Source organism: Ixodes scapularis, unplaced genomic scaffold, assembly GCF_016920785.2.
Source record: "Ixodes scapularis isolate PalLabHiFi unplaced genomic scaffold, ASM1692078v2 PGA_scaffold2__306_contigs__length_199485367, whole genome shotgun sequence".
NCBI lineage: Eukaryota > Metazoa > Arthropoda > Arachnida > Ixodida > Ixodidae > Ixodes > Ixodes scapularis.
Genome location: NW_024609857.1, coordinates 184,532,613 through 184,551,416, shown reverse-complemented (window position 1 = coordinate 184,551,416; position 18,804 = coordinate 184,532,613). Strand labels below are relative to the sequence as shown.

The 18,804-nt window shown below is 42.6% G+C and overlaps 1 protein-coding gene across 1 annotated transcript in view; it reads left to right on the top strand.

The window, feature by feature from the left end:
* Window positions 1–18,804, top strand: part of LOC115308388 — a 61,313-nt gene that overhangs the window by 297 nt on the left and 42,212 nt on the right. Inside the window, exons 2-6 of the mRNA XM_029966271.3 lie at window positions 1,166–1,261; window positions 2,653–2,726; window positions 4,076–4,223; window positions 8,990–9,058; window positions 15,256–15,358. Of these exons, the coding sequence (XP_029822131.3) occupies window positions 1,166–1,261; window positions 2,653–2,726; window positions 4,076–4,223; window positions 8,990–9,058; window positions 15,256–15,358 (490 nt within the window). The remainder of the gene's footprint in view (window positions 1–1,165; window positions 1,262–2,652; window positions 2,727–4,075; window positions 4,224–8,989; window positions 9,059–15,255; window positions 15,359–18,804) is intronic.

The following is an 18,804-nucleotide window of genomic DNA, read 5'->3' as shown; positions in this document are numbered from 1 at the left end:
CTGTACCTCTTAACCGCTATTAATTTCACTTTAAAAATCCACGCTCAAGCCAATATGTTTAGTCCTGCAGATGCGTGACAAAGCCAAACTTAGGTTGGTATATCTATCTATCTATTTATCTATCTATCTATCTATCTATATATATATATATATATATATATATATATATATATATATATATATATGCCCCTGGCATGTTGAAATATATGCACCTGACTGCTGCATTGCGATAATAAAAAAGAAATGCGGCGGATAATTTCGAGCTGTTTTTTTGGACTGAATAACCTACACGGAATATCCCGCATGGCTTTTGTGCCAACCCTGCCTGAACGCCGCTGACTCAGCTCATACAGCCGGACCCCATACAGTCGGCTGGAGAAGAAAATAGGTCAAGCTACTGAAGGATATAAGGAACGGGGAAACCAACGCACGGGCCGCTGCGTTATGGCAAACACGCTCATTTCAGATTTTAGGAGTGTCGGGCAGTTCCCAAAATTCGATCACGTAGACGTTTATCCAGACAAGTACGGTTTCCACAGAGCGTTTTTTACCACAGTTTTACTGTGCCAAGGCTTTCATCTATATTCCTTGCTAGCTCAGCGTCTTGATTTCTACTCATGACGGTAAAAGAGTGAAGGAAAAGGAAGGTATCGCTCCTCTTGACAAACCATGAGATAGATACCCCAATCGCACAGTAATGCATCGCCGGGGAAAGCCTTCCCGTTTTGTTCTTTCATCTCAATTTATTAACTAAACACTATCCCGCTCACGCACTTTTTAAATTTTGCAATTTTGAATTACAGATCCAAGTGTTCCTGAGGGATGCCAAACGAAATGATATCTCATTATAATTGCAAACGCTGGAACTCTCAAATGGTGGCCACGAAAGATAAACCGATGTGAAAACTAAAATGAGTCCTAGTATATCACGGTTGTTACATGAAATGTAGCTGTGCTGCACCTCACAACTATCAGTAATCAACGAGCTTAAAAAACCTTTAGTGAACGCTAAAACATTCGATAGAAAAAAAGGAGATGTATAAATTCAAGTCCGATATTGTTTTATACTTTTCTGGATGAGATGTAAACTCATAAACACCATTTGAATTGCCTACAATTCGAAGGGAAAGTGAGTGTTTGTATTTTGTTTTTGCTTCCTACAAAGGTTACAGCCCATGGTATGGACTCCTGGAAGATCGGCTTCGTGTTTGCGGCGTTCAAGTGCGGCATGTGTTTCGGATCTCCTTTATCCAGAAAGATGGTGAGAACTGAAACCATCATGTTGAGATTTGTTAAATTAACTACGCTTTCATTAAAGCCACCCTGAAAATATTATGGAACGGTTCTCCATCAAAGGTTACCCCCTTTGATGGAAAACCATTTGGTTTAAAAATTATCGTTTTTTAATGAACTAGCTACACAATGTTTGATGTAGCAATATCGGGTTGAGGGAGGCTATGTCAACGGAATGAGTGAGGGAGAGCGGGGTGGGTTTAAGGAATGGACACCTGAAGTACTTCTTTTCTCAAGATGGCTATAATGCATTCATTGCCGTAAGATCTCGAATAAGCACCAACTAATTTCGGATAGAAAAAAGTTTTGAGAATTGCAACGCTTCGGGGGTAGGCATTCATTCTTAATTTTACGGTAGTGGCATGTTTTTGTTTCATAAGCAATCGGTTAGCATTTTGTAATACAGGATAGGCTTCTTAACTTCGGAAGGTCTCTACTTTCGAGAAGCGATGGCCAAGTGCTCGATATACAAGCTTCATACTTATGTATACCGCTATCACACACAATAAATAACTGCAGAACTTTCAGTTCTAGACAGAACACATGGTGGGGCAACCACCACATTCTATGTAGCACGATGAGCGAATGACTAAGAGCCACAAAGCAACGGTTTACTTCAAAACTAGTTCCTTCGCAGACAGAAATGAGCAAGGAAATCGCCGTACTCATTGTCTCTGAGCAGATCCAAATCAGGTCGTTCTTCGCCATTCTCTTGGTAAGCTCCATAGGTTGAAGTGGTTGAACCAATGCAGACTTTGCGAAAGAGGAGACCCGCTGGCATTTTTATACTACGTAGTTTGATTTTTATTTTTAAATTTCAGCCGAAGTGGTGAGTTTTAAGCGTAGTTATAATATTGGGGAAACTTTAATGAAACAACTTTGATGTTATTTCTAATTGACGCCACGACAAGAATGTTGGTTGATGATGGGTGTCACTTACTGAGGAAGGTAGCTCAAGAACAAAAAACGGAATTTTACATAATCTTCTACTAAGTGTGGTGCCTACGTTTAATTAAATGTATTGAAGAAATGGGAGAACTAGAAGTGGCTAACAGGTTTCGCCGTGCGATTAGTAATCTCGATTCTTTAAACAGGTAGCCTTATGTCGAAAAGGCCTTTACCCTTTTAGCCACTGAGGCTTCCTGCCTTTTGGAACAATTTATTAAGAGTAAAGAAAAGAATAAGAACTCTATACTTCTAAGTGCGTCGCGCAGCTTTCGAGGGTTAGATATTGCAATTTATTGCATCTATATTCAATAACATGACAATATCTCAGCAACAAAATATACAAATATCGTGTTGCTCGGAAAGAGAATTTGTCCCTCCCAGTTCGCGTACTTAATTTAACTTTTGTTTCAGATAACTTGGCTTTCTCCAACAAAATCTTACTTGCTCGGCCAAGCAGGGACACTGCTGTCTCTCCTATGTTTAGGGTATTTTTTACTCTGTATTTCTCTTCTCGTTCGCACCGTATTATTTCTACCCTTTCTTAAAAGCAAAGTTGGGAAAATCTGGAATACTCAATTAGGCCGTCTGATATATAGGATAATAAAATATTTAACAGCACTGATAGGAAGTGAGCTGCATGACGCACACTCCTTAGCGGAATAAAATATAACATGCTTTGAGAAATATATGCTTAGAAAGCTAGATAAATGTTGTGTTACGACAAATAATACAGCCTTTTTATATGACAATTTGCCTACAATCGTGACAATTATGTAAGTACAAAGTTTGGAAGAATGAGCAAGGTGTCTCAGACCTGTATGTAGCCTTCACCATCACCAGAATCTATCTCAAAAAAGGCGCTGTACGTCCACTCATGAAAGGCAGTCATTTCGGGCTCAAATTTTACTTCCTGGAAATATTTAAATCACTACCGCAATATGGTTAGACTTATCCAAATTATTTATATATTTTTGTTTCCTGTAGCCATAACATCTTGATGCAGCCGTTTTGAGCTTCGTAAGGATTGATAACACCCTGAGAAACTAAACCGTTAATCCCGACTTCACAGTAACTTCAAAAAATATTTGAGAAAGGAAAAAAAAACACGTCACTAAACAAATATATTATAAAATATTAATACTTTTTTTATGTTTTCGATATTAACGAATGTTCACAAGATGCATGTTGTGTGTTCGCACGAAATATTGCGGAATGTTTTTCTGCGGCACGGCCTGGAAGCAGCAAGAAAAAAACAATAGTTCCCAGGTAGCACGCCAGGCAAATGCATAATTTTTCACAATCTTGGCGATCCTGCGAGCCTGACTTAGGGCTAGTACTGTTTTGCTCCACTTCGTTAGCTGTAGTTCCAGAGTACTTTTCTTTGACGTTTTTATTGTTCATGGAACCGAAGAACCTGTTAAGACCTAATTTTGGCACTTGATTGGCAATTTGGAGCCAAAATTGCCACAAAAAAGCCGAACAACCAGAAGCGAAGCCTAACTTTGGAAATTGTTTGGTGAATTAGGACCAAGTTGCTCATGCTCTGGCAAAAAAGAAAAAAAGTAAAGTTTGGCTTCACCTGGGCTTCTTTTGGGCTTTCTAAGGCCCTAAAATGTAATACAAAAAAAAAACGATTTGGGACCATAGAACTGTTTGCGTGGGTTTTGTTATTTGGACGTACTTGAGCTCAATGCAAACCTAATATTTTAGGCCCCTGACGTAAAGTGGTATAGTAGAAATCTAGTGAAGTTTCGGTTATTATTTTTCTGTCTTTATACTCACACTTATACATTTGATATAAATAGTAAACGAATATTGTTTTCGCTATCTGCAGGTCACTTTACTGGATTTCCAGTGACGACGTGCTACTTTGGTTATCGCTGTTGACTTTGATGGTTTTAGGCATTTTTATTTCGTTCCTAATTGTGACCATGTATGCCGCCGCAACCAGTGTATATTCCAGTAACCCTGGCGTCTTATATGTGAGTTATATCTTTTTTAATTATCGTGATGACTTTTTTCACCTTATATGCATATCAGTTTTAAAATGAGTTTGTTATAACAATGCAAGAAAATTCTTAAGTTTTCTAGAAGCTAAACTAGGTGTACATACCGTGACGGCAGTAGGGACCCGAAAAGAAGACAAAGATGTGTACAGAATTTCGTTTCCAGGATGTATCATGGTATTGCATTTATGTTTTAACTTTTTTCAAAGATGTATAACAAATAGATATCATACAAAAATTCAAGATTGGAATTCATTCCCAATTGAAATTGTCACGTTTTCGTCACTCACCAGTTTTGTTAACGTACTTGATCAGATATATGCTTAGGTAGCATATCGGGGTGTTTCTTCAAAAGGAGCGTGCGACATTTAAAGGGGTTTGTGCCGATCCATCTGATGTGCATGTGAAATGAGTCTGATGAGAGCAGCACCGTGGTGCCACCGTCTTGTCGTACACTGCCCTTTATCACTCCGCAGTGAATCAGACTTCTGCGTCACTCATTATGAAGGCCGAAGAACGATTTACGCAGCGAGACCCATCGGCAAAATAAGCCATGCCGTTCACACTGAGAAAAGTTACAATGGCAGGGCATATGTTAATGCGTTGCCTGATTTGTTCTTCGGCGGTCATAATGAACATGATGCAATTTTATTTTATTCAAACGTTACTGCATAGGGTGTAACACTATGGCATCTCTAGCTAAAAGGTGCAATACATTGAACGCTCGGCTACTGAAAGATTTTGAATGTAATGCCGGTGGTTTGTGCTACGAGTACTAACCAGAGACCTGTTGAGATGTTTCTTTTGGGTGTTCAAAACGTTGATTCGTTTAATTCGTATCTGCTAATAAAAAAACATTATTTTTTATTTAATTAAAGAATACAGCGGCTCACACCTGTGAGCCATTGCAGGAGTGGCTTGAGAAACAGTGACCTATTGCACTGAAGAAAACTATATAATATTTACCAATACATACGATTGCTATTATAAATGTAGACTTCACTAAGCAGACTATGTGGTGAAAAAGAGTCACTTTGCCTAAATTATTATGCAAAGCTTAAGTTATTCATATACAAATGAGATTTTAAGTTTCTAAAAACTGAGTACAGGGATAAAAAAAAAATTGAACAGGCACAACCCAGGTGTTTGGCGCTGATCAGAGAACGCACGTCAATTTTGCTCATTTATGTTTTGAAAAAAAAATTTATTAAGGTAACAAAGAGAGATACTCAAATAACTTGGAGTTAAAGACTATTATTTCTTTACACTAAAAGCGTTCCGCTTTGCAGAATACCTTCACTTCCTTAGGCTGCCTTTATAGGTAGATAGATAGATAGATGGGGTTTATTTGCGTGCCTGCAAACAGGCCAAGTGGCCTGAGCAGCAGAGCACTGTCATGTACATAGATACATAAAAGTATGAGATAAAAACAAAATCAGGCGAAAATGTCTGTTTCACCAAAAAAGGCATCGTGAGTCTGTTGCAGACGTGTCATTGGGCAAGTGGCCCGCACATCAGGGTAAAACGTGTCTCTGCATTTTGATGTCCTCCCTGACGGTACCCGGAACCTCAACGACATCAGCAGCTGGGCACAATCAAGAGAACCATGCACAATTTGGCGCAGGAAAGGCATGTCTCTTGTAATTCGTCTATCGTGCAGAGGCACTAGACCGAGGTCAGTGAGTAGGGAATGGTAATTGTAGAAACGGCGGCGGCCGATATATCGGTCGTATGAGATTCTTATAAACTTAAGCTGAACGTTCTCAATAAGATTACTATATAACATCGTTACAGAGTTCCAAACCACAGACGCAAACTCGAGGCGTGATCTAACCAATGCACAATACAGACATAAAAGACACTCAAAGCGACGAAATTTTTTTGTCATCCGCGAAATTACACCCAGTTGGCGAAGTCCTTGGCCAACAATGCGAGAGACGTGGAGGTGAAAATCTAATCTCGAGTCCATGGCGCGACAACTGTCCTATAAACCTCCTGGTAGAGCGGCGGGATAAACACGCAAGGAGGCGCTTAAATCTTTTTGCCATAGATTGACTCGTACCCTCTTATGGTGCGTTCACACTGGAAGCGGATCCGCAAACGCGAAGCGGATACGCGCGTTCTCAACCGCAAAGCGGTTAGGATCGGGCGGTTCGAGCGCGTTTTTGCCAACCGCTTCGGGACCGATTTCTCCCAACCGCTTTTACGAACCGCAAAGTGGCAACCAATCACGGCGCGACGCTACCGTGACGTCAGTGACTTTCGAATCAAGGTGGCACATGTCGCTGGTGAACCGTCCAACGCGCTGTAGTCCTAGCGGTACATCAGTCATATCAAAGAAAAAACGTGATGTTCACGTCTGTCACTTGAATCCGCCGTGAAAATAATTGACTCGTAATCTTAACGGGATTCCCACCGGCGGTTTGGTTCGGGTAAGAGTTTGTTTATTATTCCGAGTGCCACAGCCCGAAGCTCGCTGCCTTGTTAATCTCTGCCCGTAGAACGTCGGAACCCGCCTCTGATCGACCGAAATGTCCACTTTTGTACCCACTAAGATAGCCGCGTTAACTATTTAAAGCTTTCGACAGCGTGTACGACCACCACGAAGGCCGATACAAACGTCGTGAGCCTCATTGCGTAGCGAACGCACTACCGCGGAGCGGACAGGGTATTTGTAGTAACGTTTACTCCAAACAAAAAAAAATAAAGGGAACATACTCAAAGAATAAAGTGTACGTACCAGGCGATGCAGAGGTAATCCATACGGCGTTTATTTCAGCTTAATGTCAAACAAACAGTGAACTCGATCGACGTGCGAGTGACGAGAGTCCACCACCAACGAAGGCACGACCGGCTAGCACCGAACACATTCCCCCACACCAGGGTTCACCCCACCGTGATAAGAGTGAACGAAGGGTAAAAACTGGCCTTCTACACCGAAAACAAGGTCAGCTATTCATGCTGGAAGGGCCCACTTGGAAGAAGAGGTCGGGGGCATCTTGTTCTGAGCCAGCAAGGCGCGCCTAGCTATGCTTTGCTTGTGGGCGAAGTCGAGGGAATCGCAGGCGAGTTTTGCGGGTCCATGCCTCTTTTCGCTGCCTCAACTCGTGATGCGTGGGAACATCCCGAAGAAAAATCTTCGGAGTGCCAAAATAGCAAAATCTTGGCTTTGGATCGGCGATTAAGGCTGATTTCGGATTGTAAAACAGGGTTGCCAAACGCAAGTCTCAAAAGATCACGCGTTATCGCCGAGAAACCGCCAACCGCGTCTCGGTTTTCTGAACGGGGCCGCTCGTGGACCGCATCCGCAACCGCTTTGCGAACGCGGATCCGCTTCCAGTGTGAATACGCCATTAGTGCTTCTTCAGCTTTTCAAAGTCTTCAAGTGTTCTGCCATGTGCATCGGGTATCCTCCTGAGGTGTCCGAGGTTAAATAAAGTTTGACAAACATGCTCAGTGTTGTCCGAGCATCTGCTATATTTTTGCATTTTCTTCATACATATATTTACATGCCTTGAGGCACTCATCTTCTTTTGATATTCTGCTTTTGAACTACGAGTGGTGCCCATATGTATTTAGATTTTTGTTTGCTGCAGATACCTGTTACTCACAGGACTGTGCGTTTCTTCATCTTCTAGATAGACTCTCCCAGCAGCCGAATGCCCTTGCACCACCTGTCTGGCAGACTTTCCATGCCCTTATGGAATTACGTTTTGAGGGTGCCTCACACCTTACAGTGGACAGCTGCTTTCAGCGTATTAATGGCGAGGAAAGGACGGCATCGTGTTTTTCTTTTTTTTCTTTTTTATGCTGAGCCCAACTGGTGATAATTACAGCGGGCCCCGTCAAGCCACACAAAAGCGCGGCCAGACGTCCGATAGTCATGCGACGAGCCAAAAAGATGGCGGAACCCGATCAGACCCAAGGCAATCACGGCCTCACGGGAATGCACCTTACTCAGTGACTGACGGGTGACTGATCGGGTTCGGTTGTTTTTCTGGCGCGTCGCGTGACCACTGGAACGTTTAATCGCGTAACGGTATGGCCTGACCGAGACCCCAGTGGTTATTACTTATTGGACAGCATAAACAAAAACGGTGAGCGGACGTCATTTTGCGATCACTGATAAGGGAAGGCAGCTGCCTAGTCGTGAAGTGAGGCACTCCTAAAACGTGGTTCCAGGAGGCCATGGATTGGCGGCCACACGGGTGAGGCAAGGGCATTCGTCTACGGGGAGGTTGCAGAGACAGAGTACATATGAACACCCCTCCATGTAATCGGTATCGGCAGCCAGCGTAAATTGTAAATCAATATGACACGCCCCTCCTACTTGAGTTGTTTTTATTTATGATTAGGCTCCGAGTACACTTTCAGGAATATTTGTATGTACAATGCCCACCGATGCTCTCAAAGTGCAAATCACTAGTCCTCCTCTAATCAAATTGGCCCATGGTTTGGGCGGGCTTAAGCTCCATAAAGAACATTCAATTACAGTGGCGAAAACACAATTTTTCCGAATATCGTTCACTTTAAAAGGGATGCCTGCTAGAGCGTTGTGGATACCCATCGGTAATTTAATTGGTCAAGCTCATAAAAATATATCAATGATTATCGATCCGAGCACATCGGGGGGCATCATTCTCTCAAGAAATGCCTAGAGAGATTCGGCTGCAAATGTTCTCTTGCTTTGTTTGAAACGTACCTATTTTTTTTTTTTTTTAATTTCTGGTATTTCTTTTTAGGGAATATTAGAGGCCATCTCAGGAATTGGAAATGGAGTCGGATCAGCCGCAGGAGGAGCCTTAATCGACGTGCGTAGATAATATAATCCCCTCAAAGGCACAGCGAGCAGACGACGCATTTTGTTTTCTGCTTTTTGCGCTTATCGAGAAAAGGCACCTCCACTTACAACTATCACTTAGTGTGCCTAGATTACAGAGTGTTTCTAATTACTTAAGTGGGGTAACCTTGTCTATACGCCGAATTCGCAATATCAGATGCAATGAGGAGTCGAAAGCGTTGCTCGTCTGCTCGTGTTTCTGCCTCTCCATTGATATCCTCTTCGCCACGAGTTAAAGCTGGGCATGCGCGCTTGCGCTCAATATATGCAGACGTCGTCCAACATTAAATTGCAAATACCCTCCTTGGACGGAGCTGCTCCGTCTTTGAAAACTAGGCAATCTACCATTGCTAATTTGGTCGTCTGCAAAATAGGGGTGTGCGAATATTCCAACTGCGTTGAATTAAGATAATACTAGGGTAGAATGAAGACATCAATAAATAGAAAAGACAGAGAACCGAGAGAGCAACGCCCTGCTTATTTTTTGACCCTCGGTGTGCATTTCAATTCATAGTTGTAACGATCAGTCGGCTAATTAATTGAAATTCGGTAATTAAATTTTTAATTAAGGAAAATAGACATGTGGTTTCAGTTAGAAACTTGCACAGCGTCATAGAATACCTCTGAATCAACTTTTTTTAGCAGGATATAACAAGGGGGGGGGGGGGGGCAGTTTATTACGGCGTTCCGTAAAAACGCTCAATTTTGACGCGTTTCAAGTTCTTATTGGAGCGCATTTCTGCGCCCTCGGTCGTGCACCCTATGCAGTCCTTGAAACGTGCAACATACGTAGTACACCCAACTTCGCTCCAGGCTACGCGGGAGGCGAGGGGGTGGCTTCGCGCCTCGACCACCGGAAAGGGGGGGCGGGACCGCGGGCGCAAAAATGCGCTCCGATAAGAAAGCGAAACCTAGAAACGCGTCTCAATTGAGCGCTTCTTTAGAACGCCGTAAAATGCTGCCCCTGCTTTATGTCCTTCTAAAAATGGTTTTCGATGACGCTCAGCAAGTTTCAAATCAGATCCATATGTCTATTTTTATTAATTAAAACGTTAATTAACGAATTTCTACTAATTCGCCGACTGATCGTTACGATTAGGCCCATATACTCTGTCCCCCTGGACATAGAACTCACCTGCACAAACCCCATAAGTTTAACTTTCACGGCTTGTTTTATAAAAATATGTTAAGTTAAAAAAAAGACCCGGTCTGTATATATATATATATATATATATATAACTGAGAAGAGAAAACCCTTAGTGAAAACAGCAACAACGGATTATTTCCTGTTGTTGCTGTTTTCACTAAGGGTTTTCTCGTCTCAGTTATATACCCACGCCTTCGGCCTCCCGCCACCATGCCCGTTATATATATATATATATATATATATATATATATATATATATATATATATACATATCGGTGGTTTCATTTCAAATCGGGCAGGCTAAAGGGGTCTGATCTTCAATTTTGACGAAAAAAATATATTTTTTGGAGCCATTTCTCAACTGAAGGAAGGCGCAAACCGCATGTTCCCCAGATTTTTTGTTCTCGAGTTACGAAGCGCAGAAGCCGCAGTGGCAGAAACTAGTGTTTTTGCCTGCCGTCGCAGGTCGCGTGTTTGACACCCTCTACTGGCGATAGTACACCCTTTTAATTTTTCCCCCTCATTTAATAGGTAGTATAGAGATACTTTGACGTATTCAAGTATTTTTAGGAATCTGATTGTTTTCTAAAAAAACGTCAAACTCGTCACTCCAATCACGTTTTGGTCATTTTTGACAGGTCATTCCTTTGTCTGTACTTAAGGTAAATTTTCTTTCTTTGGCTATACAGAAAACCTTCTCTGTTTCATAATTATTTTCTCAGTACTTCTACATGATAAAAACACAAACTTTGTTTAATTTGGAAGGCACTGAAAGGTTCTGCACGTGGTATTCATTTGAAAGCGATGCTAGACATAGTCGACTCAGAAACAAATCCGCAATTTAGGTCACAGTTGTTCGCGGAGGCATGTTTGGGGATTTTTACAAAAATCGGAGCGACGAATAATAAATTGTATTTATAATGTCGTTTTACCTACTTTTACATATATCACACTAAACAAAATATAGACGCTCTCTTTTGAATACTTTGAGATAGAAAGTGATTCAAAAACGGCACACACGACAATCGTCAAAACCTCGCCGTTCTTCCCGCTTCTTAGAGATTTTTTTTTCTCGGAAACTAAACATATAAAGACATTAAATTAAAAAGGATTGTTCCTCTTAAAAGATGCTCCATGAAAAAAAAATTTGAAGCAAAATAAAAAAAAATAATACTGCTACTCGTTGCCTGAATCCACATAAAACCGCCCATATATATATATACCACACTTTGAACTTGATCCGGTTCCAACGGGCCGGCATATTAACTTTCTTGGAACCGGAGGCTCACACTTTGAACTTGACCCAGTTCCAGCGGGAGGGCATATTAAATCACTTGAAACCTGAAACCATAGGCTGTATGAAGACGTCTCTGCAGGAAATTGGATTTGCCAAAATCCCGGGTTTCGGCATTCCCAATTTAGTAGTAACTTCTTCGGACAGTCCCACAATAATTAGCTCTCCTGTCCGCGCGATAGCTGCAACCAGTGATCTCTATTTTAGTAGGCTGGATCGCGGATCGGGAGCCCGTCGGTGTCGCCACCGGCAGCCATTGCTTGACACCAGGCAATACACGCAAGTCTATGGGAGAAACGCACAAAAGTAAGCATATTGCAGCATTTACGCTGTGCTCGGAGGCGAGTATTTTATGATGCGCTGCGATCCTCATGTCGGGTGTTTGGAGATCGAATCGGTATTTGTCAAACGTTCGGTCGCCGAACAAAAAAATCAAACGTACCGGAGCACCTACGGCTGAGCTGGCAAGCTTTCTCTCGTAGTGGAGTAAACAGAGGAACTTGCCGTCAATGAGACCGTCCTCGGAGAAGCCCAGAAGTTGATGAATGACAAAGAACTGCCATCTCGACAGCAGCTTTCCGGGAGTGAGCGAATTCTGCGTAGAAAAGCCTTCGAGCTTGTGGTCTGCAAAACCCAACTCAACGAAACAGCCACCGACTCCGCTGTAACTCTAGGTAACTCTCGCCTCATTAAGCTGCACTACTGCGGAGTCACTATCGACCACAAAATATTTATTCATAAGAACTGCGGGGGCTGTCAGTTTTAATCTTTCTACACAAGCTATTTGACGGGCTTATCGAAAAGCATCCAAAAAGTTTCAGTGCCGACAACAACTTAGAAACGGGGGAAAACGGCACTTTTTGTCGTTCTTCCCATAGAGTCCGATGCATTGGCTGGTGTCCATCAATGGCCACCGGTGGCGACACTCGGCTCCAGCTGCCGAGGCCGCGGTCCACTATCCAGCCTACTACGATAGAGATCAGTGGCTGCAACATTTTATGGCGAAGTCGTTATGCATCGTCCTCGCTTTCACGCACCTTGGGGTGCGTGGAAAAACGCGTTCGGAACAACATTGTAATTTAATAATTTTGTTCTGAACACTCTCTTTTTTTGTTTTTTTTTTGTTCCGGAGTTGGTGAAAGCGGGTCTTCCGGCACGAGCACTTGGCATTTTGTTATCGGCTTTTTTTTTTTTCTTTTTTTTGTATTTTCCCAAAGAGCGCGCGCAGTCGGCTTCTGGTACTGCGAAGGATGGCATCACCCTAAACACAACACTGAGACAACCTAGTCAAATTTGTAGAGCCGCTCGGTGGTAAGACTTCTGCTTCATATGCGGCGGACCAAGGATCGAATCCCACGGGGAACGGACAGTCCTTTTTAAGGAGTTGGCATCGTCGACGACAGACATCCTACGGTTAGATACGCCTTAAAGCTACAACCAAAACAGACGTAATTTCCAGTGGTAAAAAGAGTCCGTAACTGTTATCACTTAAATATGTGGATGTGCGCACGCCCGTCGACCTCGAGATCGGCGTCTTCTGCGGCGTTTATTGTTGCTATTTAACACAAGAACAAATATTTCAGGCTCGTTTTATGGCTCTGGGATTCATTGTAGACGACAGAAATATTCCAGCATGATATTTATTACAAGCACCTCTATCATTACTCTAGCACTTTATTGAATTAGAATGCAAACAGGAGGGGCCAAGAACAAATAACTAGGCGACGCTGTGTTCTCCGCTCTTTCTACCAAAGCAGTGTAATTCCCAGATGCCGAATTTATTATATTTAGGTGAGAGAAATTTGGCGATGTAGCTTAGTAAAGATAGTGTTGCTGTGTTTGAGTAAGGAGCTCGCATCGAATACGTTTAACTATGATTTTTGTGCGAGCAGAAAACATATCTAATAGTGGTACTCGTATAATACAGTACCTGTTGAACCAGTGAGTCAGCCGCAAGGTGCCTTTCTTTCGACGACATTTACATTTTTCTTGCGTAGATTGTATCCGCGCTTGGGTGCAGGTGTTTCTTAAGTTTCTGCGGTAGTCCCCAAAGCATCTTGGGATGGAGTGGCAGCCAGTCCTAGGAGGAACTCTTCGTAATGCCGGCCCATCGTGCCTGTACTGGAGGGTGCATCAGGATAATAAACGGTGGGCATGGCCTCTAGGGAGCAGCACTCGTGTCCAGAGCTCCGAACTCGGCTGCTGTAAATGTCTGGGGTTCTCCGAAGGTGCACACGTGGTGCCAACCTCCCATACGATCTCTGGAGTACAACACGAAGTCCCAGTTTTGCACCCGGTTGGCAAGACGTGGGGGTAGAGTGGGGGATTTTCAATTTGGAAGCGTTAACATTAGAGCTCCTTCGGACAGGCGAGGAAGAGACGGCAAAGGTCACTTCACTCATTAATGCAGACGGTGTGGCTGCAGGGATCATGTTTGACCATGCAAAAGGCGGTCGGTTCCGGCCATACGCGAACCCTTGCTTGAAGCGCTGAGCAAAGATTGCGATGCCTTTAAAACTGAGGTGAATTATATCAGCCGCCAGGGAGCATCGTGGCGGCAGTTGCACAAAGCGATGAACGATATAGTATACGTTTTTCAGTACCTCTTGACAGATGTTTAGGTTGGCGAGGAAGGACGAGCCTCGGATGGGTACCACAAAGCATGGCGCGAATGCGTTGGAGATCTTATCAAATTGGCAGATTGTTGACATAAACAGGATGCTTCATAGAGGGAATTGTCGTTTATGACGACATAAAGAATGTGCCTGGACATTACTCGAGGTAAATCTTCTGTGAGGATAGGGTCGTCTAAAAGGCGCACCCCACTGTAGACAACGAATACAGTGGGGTGACAACGACTGGTAGAACGTTATGGAGAGTCGATCCGTGAATCTAATACCAGCCACCATCGACGTAAATGGGTGAGGAGGGGGTGAGACGGACCAGGCAGACGTAGATAACGGAGTCAAAGTAGATCCAGGGAAATGCGTGCTTAATAGCTACATATACGCCTTTCCATGAACAATAAGTTTTCTTAACATGTTTCCGTGTATAATAAACTCTCTTAATAAAAATAGAACCGAGGAAGGCATATTACATTTCCAAATTCAAATAACTTACACATGGCAGTCCGGGCCAACTCTCTTGGCTACACGAAACATCGTAACACCCTTAATTAAAACAACCTTTTTTCAGGGTGCTCGGTGGGTTTGACTTTTTGTTATTCAATATGCAGGCCATTTTAATATTACTGGAACATAAGTGTGGTTTTGCTGTGTGTTTCTTTTCTCATTTCATGTCTTCTTTTTCCCTGTGGTCTCATTTCGTTAATACTTATCTTCAAAAATAGCCCTGGTGAATGTTATCACCCTCTGAGGTTGAACTGACAACTATTTGTACTTTAAACTCCTATAGGTATGTTTCATCCCCTGATATCATTCTTTGTTGCTATTTTAAGGTTTCTAGAAGCCACAATTTTCTTCCTTTTTTCTTTTATGTCATAAACAAATTCTGTATGCACCCAACACAAAAGAGTACGTTATCCATCACCCCGATCGAAGACGGTCTCCGCTTGATACACCGGTAACTTTAAAATATGCCTTTCCAGGAATGTACTCTTTCTTCGCTATATTTATATATACTTCTATATATTCGTCGAAAATCAGTTGCTTTATAAAACAGTTGCAGCAGTGTTGATAACTCTGGTGTATTCAATACTCTTTCACAGCTCTGGGCTTTCCCGTTGCCGTTCTTTTTGGTTGGAATTGTTCAAGCTCTGTCCTCTCCATTCATCATAATATATGGTGTGAAGTCAAAGGCGACGTCGGAAGGTGTTATCTCTGGAGGTAAATGAATAATGGAGAGAACTCGTGAGCTTTTGTCCTGGTTGCTGTATTATCTCAAGATAGGCTCAAAAGACCAAAAATGAACATGGTTAAACTGTAACAATGATAATGTGTGTCAAATATAATACGTAGTTAGTATTTTTTTATGTTGGAACTACACGCTTTTTTGAACTGACAGTCTCCACTTGCAACACTAAAAATGCGACGCCAGCGCAGGCATAGGCTTATGCTTTGAACAGTAGAAGTTTTTCTCAGCTAATAATATGTTTGATGGGACGATATTAGTGCTGTGGAAGCCAAGTTCAAACCGACCTGGCAGCGCGAAATGGAGGAGGGATATGATATACTATTAGTACAGAACCTAATCGAACTCCAATAGAAAATGCGTGGGATAGTTACGATTGAGCCTATTGTCAAATGTTAACATTCGTTTGGATTACTGACGTATAGGTCAGATGTTAATGCCTTGCCCTTGTAATTTCAGTACAATTCGGTTATTTGCAGATCTCACTCGTCGCCTAGAGGGCGAGAATTGGTGTCTGTTTGAAAAGAAAGTCAGTTTATTTGGGCATAAAGCTTCCTTACCTGGGAGGCTTGCTCTAAATCAATATATATATATATATATATATATATATATATATATATATATATATATATATATATATACAGGGTGTTTCAGAAAACTCAGGCCAAATCGCTCCTGCTAAAACTACACATCGCAACAAAAAAAGGCTTGTGTCGTTTTGGTCCTCGGACAGGCGCCCATTTAGGAAATTTATCAAAGACCGAGATAATTAAGTTAATTCTTTTTTCGTAATTAACTTTTTTAATATTGTGTTTAAGGGCATGATTTCAATTAGAAAATTGCTCAGCATCGTCGAAAAACACTAAATCAACAAATTGCAGAGCGATAGAAGGCACGCGAAGCATTTTGCGGCTTTCTGAAAAACCGCAAAATTCCACGGGTTTTTAAGTTTCGGTTTGCTGTCGGAGCGCATCTGGGCCCCGGCAGCACCGCGCCCCGTGGAAAGATAGTGCAACCAGCGCCTGCTACGTCACGCGATGACAGCGCAGCAGAGGTTGGTTGCACTACCTCTCAACTGGGCGCGGTGCCGCCGGGGCCCAGATGCGCTCCGATAGCAAACCGAAACTTAAAAACCCGTTGAATTTGTGCGGTTTTCCAACAAGCCCTAAAATGCTCCACGTGCCTTCGACCGTTCTGCGATTTGTTGATTTACTGTTTTTCGACGATGCTGAGCAATTTTCTGAATGAAACCATGCGCTTACCCATACAAAAATGGTCTATGGTCGGCTATAGAAAATCCTTTGTATGGCCGGCTATAGCAAATTGGCCCAATTAGCTATAGCCGTTTCTATGGCTGTCTATAGCTTTCCCTATGGTCTCCCCTATAGTTGTCTATAGCTTTTTCAATGGAAATTTCGCTATCGAATTCGGTATGGTTTAGTCTATGGGTCTCTTTAGAAAGGATGCTATAGCCGCCTATGGCTTTTCTTTTGGTTCCTTTAGCCGCCTACAGCATTTTGTATGGTCTGCTATAGAGATCTCTATGGATCCTTTTAGACAGCGTGCTATAGCTGCCTATGGCTTTTCCTACGGTTTCTTTAGTTGTCTATTGCCCTTTGTATGGTCCGCTATAGTTCATTCTATAGCTCGTCTTATGGTTCTCTATACCCATCGTGCTACAGCTGCCTATAGAATTTTCTATGGTTCCTTTAGCCGCCTATAGCATATTGTATGGTTTGCTATAGAGATTTCTATGGCTTACTCTATGGATCTTTTCAGACACCGTGCTATAGCTGCCTATGGCTTTTCCTACGGTTTCTTTAGCCGTCTATTGCCCTTTGTATGGTCCGCTATAGCTCATTCTATAGCTCGCCTTATGGTTCTCTATACCCATCGTGCTACAGCTTTCTATAGCATTTCATATGGTCCCTTTAGCCGCCTATAGCATATTGTATGGTTTGCTATAGAGATCTCTATGGCTTACTCTATGGATCTTTTTAGACACCGTGCTATAGCTGCCTGTGGCTTTTCCTATGGTTTCTTTAGCCGCCTATTGCTCTTTGTATGGTCCGCTATAGCTCATTCTAAAGTTCGTCTTATGGTTCTCTATACCCACCGTGCTACAGCTGCCTATAGAATTTTCTATGGTTCCTTTAGCCGCCTATAGCATCTTGTATGGTGTGCTGTAGAAATCCCTATGCCTTACTCTATGGATCTTTTTAGACACCGTGCAATAGCTGCCTATGGCTTTTTCTATGATTTCTTTAGCTGCCTATTGCTCTCTGTATGGTTTGCTATAGCTTCTTCTATATCTCGTCTTATGAGTCTCTTTACCATCGTGCCATAGCTGCCGGTAGCTTTTCTTTTTACCGCAATCGTAAGAAATGTGAAACAAATTAGTTGTTGTCACTGGACATCTTTAAAAAAAAACTTGTGAGACGTGCCGAACTTCATAGCCCCATCTAAAACAAAGAGCTAACATTTCAACAAAACAACAACAAAAAACAAATGCACTCACTCAGGTGTTTGCAAAAGCACAGGTAAACAGACACAAGGTATTGTTTTCAAATCTCCTAGAAGTTTATTACACACAGCCCATTCTGTAGACAAGCACACACTAAGCAATCTCTACTATGTGAAGAGGTACTACTGAGCTGTTATACAACTGAGAATATTGTAAAGCAAACAAGAACCAAAGGCAATTCCTGGGTAATGTCTAGTCCCCCGGCAGCCGGCCGAATTCCCCCCCCCCCCCCCTTTCCCCCCGAAATTCTAATGCCAGTCGCCACTCATTGGCGATGCAATCAGTTTATCAAAAGACGTTTCATCGAGATCGTTTCATCAACACGTGACGTTTATAAACAACTCAAAATATGTTTTTTTTGTTTTGTTTTTTTTAATGATTTGCCAAGAAGTGGCGTGAACGGGTGGGCTGAGTCGGTGAGCACGCGCCTCAGGAATACAGGCGCGACGAAATGTCCCTGCAGCGTGCAATTCGCGTAACGAGTGCCGACTAAACGTGTGTCCATGAAGCGTCTATCCACGAAAAGGTGTCCATGAAACGTCTTTTCACAAAACGCAGAGAGAATAAGAATGTCAGTATTCTAACTACAATTTTCACATGATTTCAGAGAGCTAATGGCAGGCGACTGCGGTAGAATTACGGGGAAATTATTCTCCCAGCTGTCAGAAGATAGGCACTGCCAGGAGATAGAGACTACAGAACGGTCAATTGTCGCCGAGTAGGTTGCAGCGCACTTACGTTCAAAATACCGGACTTGAAAGATGTAATCCGAAATATACGTCGACACGGGCACTGCAGACCAACCACTCAAACACAAAACCGAGAAGGAAGGGATCCGTGAAGATTCACCACGATGTAGCACAAGCTGTCATTTGCCGAACC